Raw genomic sequence first — 13,803 nt, 5'->3', positions numbered from 1 at the left:
CTCTCAGCCCTATCTTGGAGAAGCCAGGGAGGGAACTTGAAACCTTCTGCTCTTCCCAGAGCGGCTTCATCCCCTGAGGGGAATATCTTGCAGTGCTCACACATCAAGTCTCCCATTCATATGCAACCAGGGCAGACCCTGCTTAGCTATGAGGATAAGTCATGCTTGCTACCACAAGACCAGCTGTCCTCTCCTTAGGACCAAAAGAGGTCCTTTTGGATCTCTCGGCGGCTTTCAATACTATCGACCATAGTATCCTTCTGGAACGTCTGAGAGTGTTGGTGGTGGGAGGCACTGTTCTACAGTGGTTTCGCTCCTACCTCTTGGATAGATTCCAGATGGTCTCAATTGGAGACTGTTGCTCTTCAAGATCTGAGCTTAAGTATGGTGTCCCTCAAGGCTCTGTACTTTCTCCAATGCTTTTTAACATCTACATGAAACCGCTGGGAGAGATCATCAGGGGATTTGGAGCTGAGTGTTAGCAGTACGCTGATGACACCCCGATCTACTTCTCCATGTCAACTTCTTCAGAAGCTGGCATATCCTCCCTAAATGCCTGCCTGGAAGCAGTAATTGGCTGGATGAGGGAGAATAAACTGAAGCTGAATCCAGATAAGACGGAGGTACTTATTGTGTGGGGTCAGAACTCCAGAGACAATCTTGATCTAACTGTTCTAGATGGGGTCACACTTCCCCAAAAGGAGCAGGTTCACAGTCTGAGAGTACTTCTGGATTCACACCTCTCCCTGGTTTCTCAGGTTGAGGCGGTGGCCAGCAGTGCTTTCTATCAGCTCAGGCTGATATGCCAGCTGCGCCTGTTTCTCAAGATCAATGACCTCAAAACAGTGGTATATTTGTTGGTAACCTCCAGACTTGACTTTTGTAATGCGCTCTAGTTGGTCATGTGCTGCCCTCTGTTCTGCGACTCAAGGAAAGAATTATTGACCCCTCTATTTGATTCCGTTTCCAGGCAGGCCTGACTCATTTTATCTTAATTTATGTCTTGCTGATGTTAATGTGGGTATTACTAAACTGGTTGCTAAATTTTTTTATGGGACTATGAAACTGACCTCTCGTCATGGGGTTTTATGAGGCTGATTGTGTATCTTTTAGTTATTTTATGCTGTATATTTATCTGTGGTAACAGTCTAAAGTTTTAATTTTGTTTGGCTTACGGCCGTAAATAAAATGATTGATTGATTGATGTGCTCTACGTGGGGCTGCCTTTGTATGTAGTCAGGAAAAACTTCAGTTGGTTCAGAATGCGGCAGCCAGGTTGGTCTCTGGGTCATCTCGGAGAGACCACATTACTCCTTTGCTGATGGAGCTTCACTGGCTGCCAATTGGTTTCCGGGCAAAATACAAAGTGCTAGTTATAACTTATAAAGCCTTAAATGGCTTAGGTCCTGGGTATTTAAGAGAGTGTCTTCTTCACTATGAGCCACACCGCCCACTGAGGTCATCTGAGGAGGTCCGTCTCCAGTTACCACCAACTCGTCTGGTGGCTACACAGAGATGGGCCTTCTCCGTTACTGCTCCGAGATTGTGGAATGCGCTCCCTGTTGAGATACAATCCCCCCCCATCTCTTGAATTTTTTTTTTAAAAATCTGAAAACCCATCTTTTCACCCAAGCTTTCCCAGCTTTTAAAAATTGTCTGTTTTAATTTTATGGTTGATTTTAAATTGTTGAATTGTTTTAACTTTTTCTGTGTGTTTGAATTGTTTTATTTTAACCTCCCAGAGACGAAAGTTTGGGCAGTATAGAAGTTTGAGAAATAAATAAAAATAAATACATATTAATATTATCTGTACTTTTAATTTTATCTGTACTTTTAATATTTTAATTATGCATTCTTTTATATTGTAAACCTTTGAGAATATTTTAATGAAAAGAGGTATATATATTGAATAATTAAGTAAAACTGATTTTATCTTCACTGCTAACTTTTATTATTGCCTCATTTTAAGTTCTGTTTCTTAATTGTGGTTTTATATAGTTTTATTCTATACACTTTATCAAATTGGCTTGTATCCCAAAGGAAAATAGTCATGACTAAGACAGTGAACTCAATGTGACAATTTAGGTGTGACTAACTGAAACCCTATTAATTTCAGTGGGACGTTTTCATCACTTAACTTTCTTTGGATAGAACTCGTTTTTGCTGTACATACACTGCTATGAGTTTTTCTAAAGGGTGGCCTAGGCATTCCTTAATTAAATTCAACGCAAACCTAGATGACAACATCTTGTCCTGCTGTTGAAAGGCACCTAAAGAAATGGTTAGTGGGGTCTCCTAGGGCAGAGAGTTCCAGTCAATAGTATGGTACACTGAAACAGCAGTGTGCAGTATCAGATACTCTGAAAAAGAATTCAGGTCTTCCGTTTTTACAGTAGCAACTGCAAAGCTGTATCATGAGGCACACATTCTGTGACCCCTGAGGTTGCCAAGATGGCAGAAGCCTTATGCCCAGAAGCTGTCTGGTACTGGCTTTGACAGTCAGAGGGTATAGCAGCTGCTGCCTGGACACAAAGCAGGAGGCACAGCTTCTTCTGCTTTTTTACGGCACTTGCATAAACAATACAAACTGTGCCTCCTGCCAAAGCCCCATGCTAGAGTCTTCTACTCCCAAACCAGCAGCTGCTATTGCTGGGACATAAGCAAAACCACAAGGGCCTATGTCAGCATGTACCACCTTTTCCAAATGACCAATAATGTCAAAGTAGACCAGACACGCTCACTCAAACTTTACGACGAGATAAAACATGGGGTTTTTATCAGGAGTCTCTTTACACAAATGTATGCTGCATACTTGTAGTAAGAGATTCAGCCTTGGCTCTCAGTGTTGTTGCAAATACATAGAAGCCAGATACTCAGGAGGTCCAGCCTCTCTTTTATTCAGCATCTTCATTAGTCCATTGCTAGGAAAACTGACCCAAGAGCAGGAGGATATAGACAGAAGGGCTTTATACTCAAATCAATGTGGCCACAACCCACTGCTCACTCTTCTGCCATACAGTACTTTCCTCGTGACATCTTATAATCCAAGGTCTTCCCAAGTAGTTTGAGTAAATTGCAGGTGTTCTCAGTGACTCCTTTTTGGGGGTTCTCCAGGCAATGAATACAAAAACAATCAACAAAACACAGCTGGCTATATTTGGAAGCAATAAGGGTAGAACATACAAAAGCCCTTGGTACCATCAACATCCCCAGACTACAAAGCAAGAAAAACTAAGAGCAGAACACTCACAATCACAGGTGTAAATATGCCCACTGTGATACCTGTAACCAGGGCCAGGTAAATACACAAGCAGCTTGGCTAAACGCAAGAGTCGTGTGCAGACATAACCTGCTAGCTCTTCAAAATCTATAATGGAACCAGTTCTGATTAAACATCAGATAATATACTTAAAGGCCTTTGAATGAAGAAACATACAGTATAGGCCTGCCAAACTCAAGATTCTCTGGTATATCACTGCAGGCCACCAAGCCTAGAACAAAATTACAGCTTGTTCAATCCTGATGTGACATCATGGCTTGTTCACAAACTGTGTTTAGAACTGTAGCGGATTACAAGCCTTTGTCTCAGAAGAAGCCCACATGAGGGGAAGAAAATTACTGAATCATCCCCTCTATGCTTTCTAAGCAAAGGCTTCTCCCTTCTAACTTTCCTGTACTTCTGGTAGTTTCAGAAATGGCTGCCGCCACCACCCCTCCTTATCTCAGAGTTTGACCCTCCCTGGGCTTAGAGTCGAAATCCCGGGGAAACTGTCCTCCTTTTGCTAAGGGAAAAATACACAAAAATCTTTCCATGTGCAAGCCTACACGTAGTGAGAAAACTGGCAGATTGCTGACCATCTGAGGCATGTGTGCACCAAAATAAGACCTCCTTCCAGCCCCCACCCCTTTCCCGAGTCAAAAATCCACTCAAAGAGGCTTGTGAAATGCAAAGGCCCAAAGGGGGGAGGCTTTATTCAAATGTTACAGACTGTTTCCGTCTGAGGCTCTCTCAGCTTTTCGTTCTGGGTAAAAATACTCAATGGTTACAAGAATACTTCAAAAAGCACCCCAGTTGCAAGGAACAGGGATGTATGAAAATACAAAAGCACCTTTAAAAGCTTACAAAGTCTTTTCCAACACCTTGGATGAATGCGCGAGGTCTAGTGTATCTTAGCTTAATTACGTTGCAGGTAAACTATCCTAGAACAGTTCCAGGGATATACAATACACATGAAAGAAAACAGAAAAGTCTAACATGAAGTCTGACTAAACTAACGTTCCCTAGACTAAATTATCCTTGAAGCCAAAAGCCCCTGGCTTCCTTTGCCCTTGAACTGACCAAATCCTGGATGAGAATTCAAGCTTTCTATCCTTCTGGCTTCCCCATGACTTGCAGAAGGGACATTCTCCTGCAGTTCATGGCCACATGTCCCCCTATCTCCACTCCCCGCCAGCTTCTTCTAACAAATAAACTCTTCATCCTCTCCAATGGCTGGCTAGGTCCCACCCACCTGGTGTGCTGATTGGCTGATACCTGGAGTTCACCAGCCTGTCAGTCAGGACAGGGTTCACTTCCAGTTAACTCTTTAAAGGAGAGGAGGGGCTGGTCAGTGGCCGATCACTACAAGAACAAACTGGAACTTGCCAGGTTCAGACATAAGAAATCTCGATTTGTTTCAAACCAGGAATGGAAAAAGAAAATCCCCCCTATGTGCAATGGGAAGGGGGAAACATGCCAGCTTGAGGCTTATTACAGGAATACTAAATCATGCTTTAGAGTGATGCCAGAAACTGATCGACATCTAGAACCACCCAACTCCTAAACAAGCCACATGGCTATACCTCCTACAGATTTCAATAGAATTAATTTTTGTTTGTTTTAAATTCAATGCAGCTGCTGGAGGAGCACTGTTTAACTCTTTCCCTTTAGGCCATTTTCTTCCTCTTACATTATTTTCCTAATATAAAATCCTTCCCACAAGCTTCTATCTGCTCTGTGGTGAGGGACCAGTACAGGCACCATTGTAGGTTTTCCCCTGTGGGACAAATACAAGCTGGGACGGAGGGTGCGATTTAGTTCAGGAAAACAGCACAGGGGAAGGGACCAAACACTGCCTCCCCCAACTCTGATTCCCCAGGTTTCCTCTGCACCTTGGGTTCTTTGAACTAGAAACACCCCCTCAGGAGATCCGATCATGAAAGGCCTCTACCTTGAAGCATAGTGTGCTTCAATTCAGTGTGTAAGGGAGATTAGGAACATAGGAAGCTGCTATATACTGAGTCAGACCATTGATCTATCTAGCTCAGTATTGTCTTTACAGACCGGCAGCGGCTTCTCCAAGGTTGCAGGCAGGAATCTCTCTCAGCCCTATCTTGGAGAAGCCAAGAAAACCTTCAGCTCTTCCCAGAGCGGCTTCGTCCCCTTAGGGGAATATCTTGCAGTGCTCACACATCAAGTCTCCCATTCATATGCAACCAGGGCAGACCCTGCTTAGCTAAGGGGACAAGTCATGCTTGCTACCACAAGACCACCTCTCCTCTCCTAGACAAGGTCTCCTCTCCTTTAAAACAATGAATGAACCTGCATAGAGGAGAATGACCGCAGTGCAAACCTTAAAGACCAGTAACTGAACTATTAAAATAACTCATGGAAGAATGAAAAACAGAACATCTTTTCCAGTTCTCCTCCCCAAAACCTTGGGGGGGCGGGGGGACACACACCAGAGTATGCATTTCAAGAAATAAAATAAATTGTACATCAGCAGATACAGTTTAAACTAACCAAAATAACTTACTGTTAAAATGTCTGCTGTGAGCTCATCAAGATTTTGTGCGTTTTCTGGTATGTGATCGTCATCTCCTACTGGCTCTTTTTTCTACAAATGGGGAAATATTTAAAAACCCATTAACAGGGAAAAGTGATGGAACAGGAGTATTCAACATTACAACTTGCAGAACAGACACAACCTGAGCTTAGCATACATTTGGACCTGTCTACACTAAAATATTATAATACAAAATTCCATTATTTAAAATGCTTCAGAATGAATTGGTTAACAGCTTTGTCCCTCTCTCAATAATGAAGTTACCAAAATATGAGATGGAAGAGTATGCAATCCTATTTACACAAGATATCTAACAATAGAACTGCTGTACAATTTCACCTGTCACTTCACTCATTTGTAAACATGTCTAACATGCCATATAATGTGTTCACTAGCAAATTTGGCTACACCAACATGAGAATTCCAGGAATTTATTTTTACATTGAAATGGAAAAAGTGAAGCAGATATATTTGTACTTTTATGTTCCATGTGGAAATTACGTGTTCTTGGCCCAAGTGGTAAAACAAATGTTTTTCTATACAGGAATAATGGAAACTGAACAAGGAAATTGGGGTTGGGGGGGGGGAGGTGCTCTGCCAAATGGTTAAACTAGTAAACTGAAGATGCTGGATTCAGTTCCTACTTCCTTATGGGAATTTGTTGTTTGCAAGCTGGTGAGCTAGCAAGTACCTGATCCCATCACAGTAGGCATGACAGCAGGTTGGACTCCACTTGGCAGTGTCTATATTAATAGTGCACTGCAATATTAACATGAATGGTATATTTGACAATTCTGCTTCATTATCCACCTCCTATGCATATATTTATTTATATACCACCTGATATGTGTATCTCTATCATCTAGCATATCATTTCCACCCCACTCACCCCCAATCTCTGGGTATCATAGCTTCTCCCATTTTGCCAAACCAATTATTTCTGTGATGTCCGGAGATCCACACATTTAGGCTTAGCTCACTACTAGCCGGCCATTATTTGTGGTCACCACCAGTTGCCTCTCTTCCCTCAGATCCTTTTCTGGCACACAGTCAGTGGCAGTGGAAATGAGACCTCTGGGGAGGAGAACTATGTGGTTCTGCTCCCCAGAGGGCTGGGGGCACTCACCAGTGGTGACCTGGCAACTGGATTTGTATATTCCTGGTGAAGACATTTTCTTGCCACTAATAAATCTCCACACAATTAATCACAAAGCAAATTGGCATACATACAAAATTGCATAAGTGGTTTTGAAAAGATGGACAACCAATCAGAAGCCCTGACGTCAATAAAGCGTACCTTCATTTTTTCACCTATAGTTTTGCTGCACAAGTTTTTCAGTTTGTTCAGATTGTCTGCACGAAATCTGCCTAGAAGGAAAATATGTGAAAAGTAGTAAGAAATCTCTGTGCTGAAAGGAGACACTTTTTAACACAATCAGTGATCTGGTGACTAGTGCAGTACATGTAGTATAAAATTATCACTCATTTTGTCCTTCAAACACTATTTATTAATGTTTAAGAACCTGAAAAATGCACTCACAGCTCATATATTAACAAGAAAAAAAAACGGGAAGAGGGGACCCCCTGTGCAAGCCCTCTGAACAATTGCAAGACCCTCATTTCTGCCTCTCTCTCATTTCCATTACACAAACTCTTTCTTGCTGCAATCTATTTTTCCATTAGTCACCAAAGCTGAGTGTTATTTTACTGCACTATACCTTAATACCACTTAGAAGAATGATCACTAGTTTCTATAGAACTTATACCCATTTAATAAATTTGAGATTGAAGTGTATATTTAGATTCCACTGAAATCAAAGAGCTTCAACTGATTTAACTGTAAGGTGGATAATATAGACCAGGTTGAATACCGAAAGCCATAAAAGCTGTTCAGGTTTGTGCACAGTCATGGGCATGAATGCAGTTCCCTATTGCTTCTGTGAGGGGCTTCAGACTAAGGGTCTTTCCAGATGCTGATATCTTCCAATATCAGCACAAAATACCACGAGGAACCCGCCCCCACCGCCGGGAATCCATATTAAGAAGGTGTTCATGTTATACACTTAATGCCATCTACAGCAATCCATGAAACCACTGTAAAAGAACTGCCCTTTTGCAAGTTGGAATAAGAGGAGTATGAAAAAGATAGTTCTTTCACAGTAGTTTCACAAATTGCCAGCAGATGGTGCTAATAATAAAACACAACCTTCTCTTCTTAGCATGAATTCTCTGGGTCCCCCCCCCCCCACCTTTACAATTTGTGCTGATGTTGAAATATAGCAGCATCTGGCAGAAGCACCTTCAGTGTGTATTAGAACAGGGAAAGGCACTACCAGCTAAGTGTTCGCTACTCTCCTCCTCGCAGACAGAGCTGATTTATTAGGGGTGGGCAAGATATATCATGTTCCCACATGTGAACTGTTATTGATATAATACTACTAAATATTTTGATTTCAAAAATTAAACTTGCACAATTATATATTGTTGTAATTATATATTATTGTAATTATATTGTTGTAATAATATTTACAATTATATATTATGAAGCTGCACAAGAAGCTATAAAAAACTACTGTAGCCATCTGGTAAGATAATATTTTTTAAAAGTTTATAAAGTATCATTGGAAGTGCTGGAATATGCTTTTCTGGGTCTAGGGAGAATAAGAGACAGCAATTAAAAGGCTTACAAATCCATAATACTCCTGCTACTGACGGAAACTTACATTATAAGAACAGTCCTGCTGGATCATGCCTAAGGCCTATCTAGTCCAGCATCCTCTTTCACACATTGGCCCACCAGATGCTTCTGAGAAGCCCATAGACAAGGGGTGAGGGAATGCCCTCTCTCCTACTGTTGCTCCCATGCAACTAGTACTGTATTTAGAAGCATATTGCCCAAGGCTGAGCCAATAGCAACCAGACTAATAACCACTGATAGACCTGAATTCCATTCATTTGTCTAAGTCCTTTTAAAGCCATCCAAGCTAGTGGTCATCACTACATCCTGTGGCAGAGAATTCCATAGATTAATTATGCACTGTGTTTTGGTCCTGAATTTCCTGACCTTCAGTTTTATAGAATGACCCGTGGTTCTAGTGTGGTGTGAGAAGGAGAAAAAATTCTCTCTGTCTACTCTCTCTACTCCAGGCATAATTTTATATATCTCTATCATGTCTCCCCATAAGTGCCTCTTTCCCAAACTCTCGCAGTCAAAATGTGGCTGAGTGAAGACGTTGTTCCAGTTGAGCTTATGGATATGCTTGCTAGCTGCCAAGGGTGCTCCTGTGGCAGCTGTTGTATGGAGTCATAATTGTGTGTGAGAGCAACTTTGATGTTACTGCAGCATAGGCACTGTGGCTGGCAGTAGATTCTGGGCCAGTGATTCTTTTTTGGACATTTTTGGACTGTGTGTTTGGCAAAATGTGGTGTTCTGGTAAGTCCTAGGGACACCAACGTCGGTTTGGGGGTAAGACATGATGGGTGCCATCTACCACCCAACCCACAAAAGAAATGGGCAAGCGGGCAATGAATTTTTTAAAAACCTAAACCCCCATAGGATTCTATGGAGATTTTGAGGAAAGTTTAATTTTTATTTATTTAATTGCTGGCTTGCCCATTTCCACCCAACCCACTTTGGTGTCCCTAGGACCTACCCATGGGGAACAATGGGGTGATTCGAATTCCCCACTGTTCCCTATGGGTGAATCACGTGAATGTTTCTAATTTGTCGAACCAGCTGGCAGTGGCCGGCTGGTTTGACGAATTGATTTGAATTTTTGCTATTTGGATTCGAGGTTGGATCCATTCACAAGAACTGATTCACACACACCCCTACTAAAAAGTCCCAGATCAGGGGCAGAGCGACCATTGTGCGGATGGGTCCAAAGAACCCAGCCACCACTTCCTGGGGGAGAGAGAGCGAGGGCACTGCTACTTTCCACACTGACACCTACAATTAACCACTCTATGGGCAGGATTCCTTTACTCACATCCAACCAAGGGGTGAATTTAGCGGACCCAGATAAAATTCAAACATTCATTAAAAATTGCCTGATTGCCCATTTCTTTTGTGGGTTCGGTGGTAGGTGGCACCCATCATGTCCTACCACCCAAACCACTTTGATGTCCCAAGGACCTACCCATGGGGAACAAAGGGGTGATTTGAGTTCCCCACTGTTACTGATGGATTCATGGATTTTGCACAAGTTTCCGATTTGATTCGTCAAACAGGCTGGCTATGGCTGACAGGTTTGACAAACAGATTATTTTTTGCGATTTAAGGTTGAATCTAATAGTAAAAAGATTCATGCATACCCCTACTAAAAAGCCCCAGATCAGGGGCAGAGCCACTGAGACGCAGAGCCACTGAGGGTGTGGCTGGCCGAGAACACATTTTATTTATTTATTTATTTATTTTTAAAAAATTTTATACCGCCCTTCCAAAAGGCTCAGGGCGGTTTACATTAAAACACCATTAAAATCAATTAACAATTAAAACAAAGATTATAAACTGCATAAAATAATAATTAACAATTAAAACATCATAAAACACCAATTAAATAGCCAAAACAATTTTAAAACAAGTTTTAAAAAGCTGAGCAAGCTTGGTTGAAGAGATGTATCTCCCTTTTGAGGCAGGGAAATGCACTCCCAGACAGGCTGGAAACCCAGCGCTGGCTCTAGCCTTGCGAATGGGGCCGTGCAGCCCTGTTCCTACCTGTGGCCACACCCCCTGCGCCTGATGTCAGATGCAGGGTGTGTGGCTAGGGCGCCTAGAGGCTGGCAGAGGGTTGCACCTACACCACTGGTGGCTTCCTAAGTGCCTGCCTCAGATGTTGCAGACTTGCCTCATAAGGAAGGTGCTCCAGGCCCCGATCATCTTGGTTGCCCTCTTCTGCACCTTTTCCAGTTCTACAATGTCCTTCTTAAGAAACAGTGACCAGAACAGCACACAGTACTCCAAATGTGGCTGCACCATTGATTTATATAAGGGCATTATAATATTAGCAGTTTTATTATCAATCCCCTTCCTAATGATCCCTAGCATGGAATTTGCCTTTTTTTCACAGCTGAATTGACACTTTCAACAAGCTGTCTACCACAACCCCAAGATCTCTCTCCTCGTCACTCACTGACAGCTCAGACCCCACCAGTCTATATGTGAAGTTGGAATTTTTTGCTCCAATATGCATCACTTTACACTTGCTTACACTGAACTGCATTTGCTGTTTATGACCTTTGCATGGTTCAGAAAACTGAAAGATTAGCTTAAATTTAAACGTCTCACCTTTTCTGACATTAGCTTTTTATTTTGTATATTTCCAAATATTATCCACTCTGCTTCCAGGATGTCTTTATAAAAGGAAAACAGAGAGCAGTCACTAAGGACCTTTCTGCTTCTCTAATTATTATGATAGCATTTATACTGTCTAGGGCTGTTATCTCTTGGCATGTACACATACACACCCATAGTATATAGAAATTATTTCTGCTTAATTTAAAAGCAAATATTTAAACCAAAACACAGTAATTGTTGTTTTAAGTCCTATTCAGTTTCTTTCACGTTCTTATTCTAAATTATTTTTAAAAATTCTATGTCCTTTTTTTGGGTCCCACTGACATCCAAGTCCAAATGCTCTGGATGACCTTCCCCACTATACAGATGTTTAAAAGAAGTGTGTGTTGGGGGGGGGGAGAGAAGATGGAACCCTGGAATAGGGATGTGCATGAACTAAGGTTCATGCACAGGTTTGGGTCTGAACCAGTTTGGTGCCGCAAGAAGGGGAGTGGTGAGCAGAATCTTTAAAAAAAAGAAGAGGAGGAGGAGGAGAGCAGGTCCTTACCTGCTCTCTGCTGCCTCATGCAGCTTCCCGCTGCAATGGTACTGCCCCCATGAAATTCTGCATGCCAGCGCTGTTCTGGGGATAGCACCATCATAGCTCTGCAACGCCAAACCAGGCCTCGTCCAAACTGGTTCGGCGCCGAACCTGTGCACAATGCTCAGTTTGTGCACATCCCTATCCTGGAACACCACAGAAGTCAATGGCAAAGTACCAGTCTCTGAAAACTATCTGCGGGAAATGATCAGAACCACTGCAAAACAGGGCTGTTGGCATAAAACAAACAGCCAGAGTCTTGCTCCACCGACCAAAGAACCAGATGGCCCAAGAAAACTCATTACAAATACTACTACAAGGGTGCACAAACCTTCAACCAATTTTACTGTGGCTGGGGAAGATGGGAGCTGTAGTTCAACAACAGCTAGAGAGCCAGGTTAGCCCACCCTGGGCTATTACATTATTAATATAACAAGGAGATTTCCAGTAAGACGGTCATCTGCTTAAGCCAGCAAGAAGTGCTACACTTTGAACCTCATATGGTGTGATGCTGCTTTGAAACATATACTCCCAATAGGCCATGGCGATTGGGGGGTAGAGTTGGAAGAGATTCACACCTTCACCAAGCAGATCTCAGTAATGCATACTAGGTCAGCATTCTCATCCTGGATGATAGATGTTTTTTATCCACCAATCAACTGCAGCACTCCAAGGCCCAATGGCTTGCCAACAGGGCCCCTAGTATCCCTAGAACTGGAGGGAAGGGTTTAAACCAGTAAAAAATGAATATATGATTGTTTCATTTGTCTTCCCATTAACTGGTTCATTCAAGGCTCACCACCATACCTCCAAGAGCAGTCCAGCAGCGCAGGGATCCTCAACGTTGGGCCCCCAGATGTTATTGGACTTCCACTCCCATAATCCCCAACCAAAGGCCACTGGGGTTTGGGATTATGGGAATTGAAGTCCACTAACATCTGGGGGCCCAACGCTGAGGATCCCTGCAGTAGTGGAGCCCCCTTCCCACTCAATTTGACAAGAAACAGAGTAATGCAGCTCTTTTTCTCAATACCCAACTGGAGAAAGATATTGAAAATTAAGATCATGAAAGGCTGTTGGAGACATAGGCTCACAGTGTGATACTGAGTCCTACTCTAGAGAAGTGTCTATTTTCTCTCTCTACCTGGTTCTGTTTAGAGAGTATGGAATACATTTTTCACATTCTTTTAATATTACTAAAACTAACAGTACCTTGGTTTAAAGCAGGTTTGCACAACTTTGGCCCTCCAGCTGTCGTGAGACTACATTTCCCATCATCCCTAGCCACACTGGCCACAGATGATGAGAATTGTAGTCCAACATCTGCAGGAGGGCCAAAGTTGTGCAGCCGTGGTTTACAGCATGATGCACCAAGATATATTCAAAATAATTATTCTAGTTGCTGAATTCAAGTTATCAAAATATTTAGTCAGAAAAATAAAAAAGGAAAAGGAAAACCCAAAAGCACAAGCCTCCATACTTCCTGTCTCTAAAAAAATAAGAGAACACTACCAGGGAGAAACTGAAACTGTACTGTAGCTACTTTTGATCTGAACACCCATGAATCCTTTCCCTGACGATAATTACAGCAGAATTGCATCAGATTAGCAGCACCAATGCCTGAGCAGTATCCTGCCAAATAGTGAGCCTGAAAATTTAAAGGGCAACGAGGTTCTGAAACGCTGGAGAAGTCTTGCTTGTGGGTGTCACCTCTCAAGATGCTTTTCACACAAACAAAAAATCCCAGCTTGTTTGCGGGATACGAGTCATTCGGATGACAAGCAAGAATAAAGAAGGAGCGCCCTACGGGGTGCTCACGGGAGAAAGGGCGCGCCCTAAATCCTCCTGAAAGCATGACTCCGACTCGAAAAGGTGCCACCCCAACCCGCACCACTGATCTGAGCTACATACACCGGAAAATCCCCGGTTGCCGCAGGACCGTAACCATCCTGCTTGGATCGGTGCCCAAGCAGACGAGGGCAGCGCGGGAGAGGGGGAGGAATGGGCGATTCGGACGCTGTCGGATGGGGGCGAGAGAGGGCAGACAGGACACATATATGGGGCGCAGCTGGTGAAGACGCAGCTGGCATAGGTTGCTGTCT

General features: G+C 42.8%; 1 protein-coding gene across 2 annotated transcripts in view; it reads right to left on the bottom strand.

The window, feature by feature from the left end:
• Positions 1 to 13,803, bottom strand: part of SARS1 (seryl-tRNA synthetase 1) — a 29,616-nt gene that overhangs the window by 15,221 nt on the left and 592 nt on the right. For both annotated transcript variants that reach the window (XM_053250503.1, XM_053250504.1), the window contains exons 2-3: positions 7,123 to 7,193; positions 5,796 to 5,876 (exon numbers count right to left, since the gene is read on the bottom strand). In XM_053250503.1, coding sequence (XP_053106478.1) covers positions 5,796 to 5,876; positions 7,123 to 7,193 — 152 coding nt within the window. The remainder of the gene's footprint in view (positions 1 to 5,795; positions 5,877 to 7,122; positions 7,194 to 13,803) is intronic.

Source organism: Hemicordylus capensis, chromosome 4, assembly GCF_027244095.1.
Source record: "Hemicordylus capensis ecotype Gifberg chromosome 4, rHemCap1.1.pri, whole genome shotgun sequence".
NCBI lineage: Eukaryota > Metazoa > Chordata > Lepidosauria > Squamata > Cordylidae > Hemicordylus > Hemicordylus capensis.
This window is presented reverse-complemented; position numbering and strand designations above follow the sequence as displayed.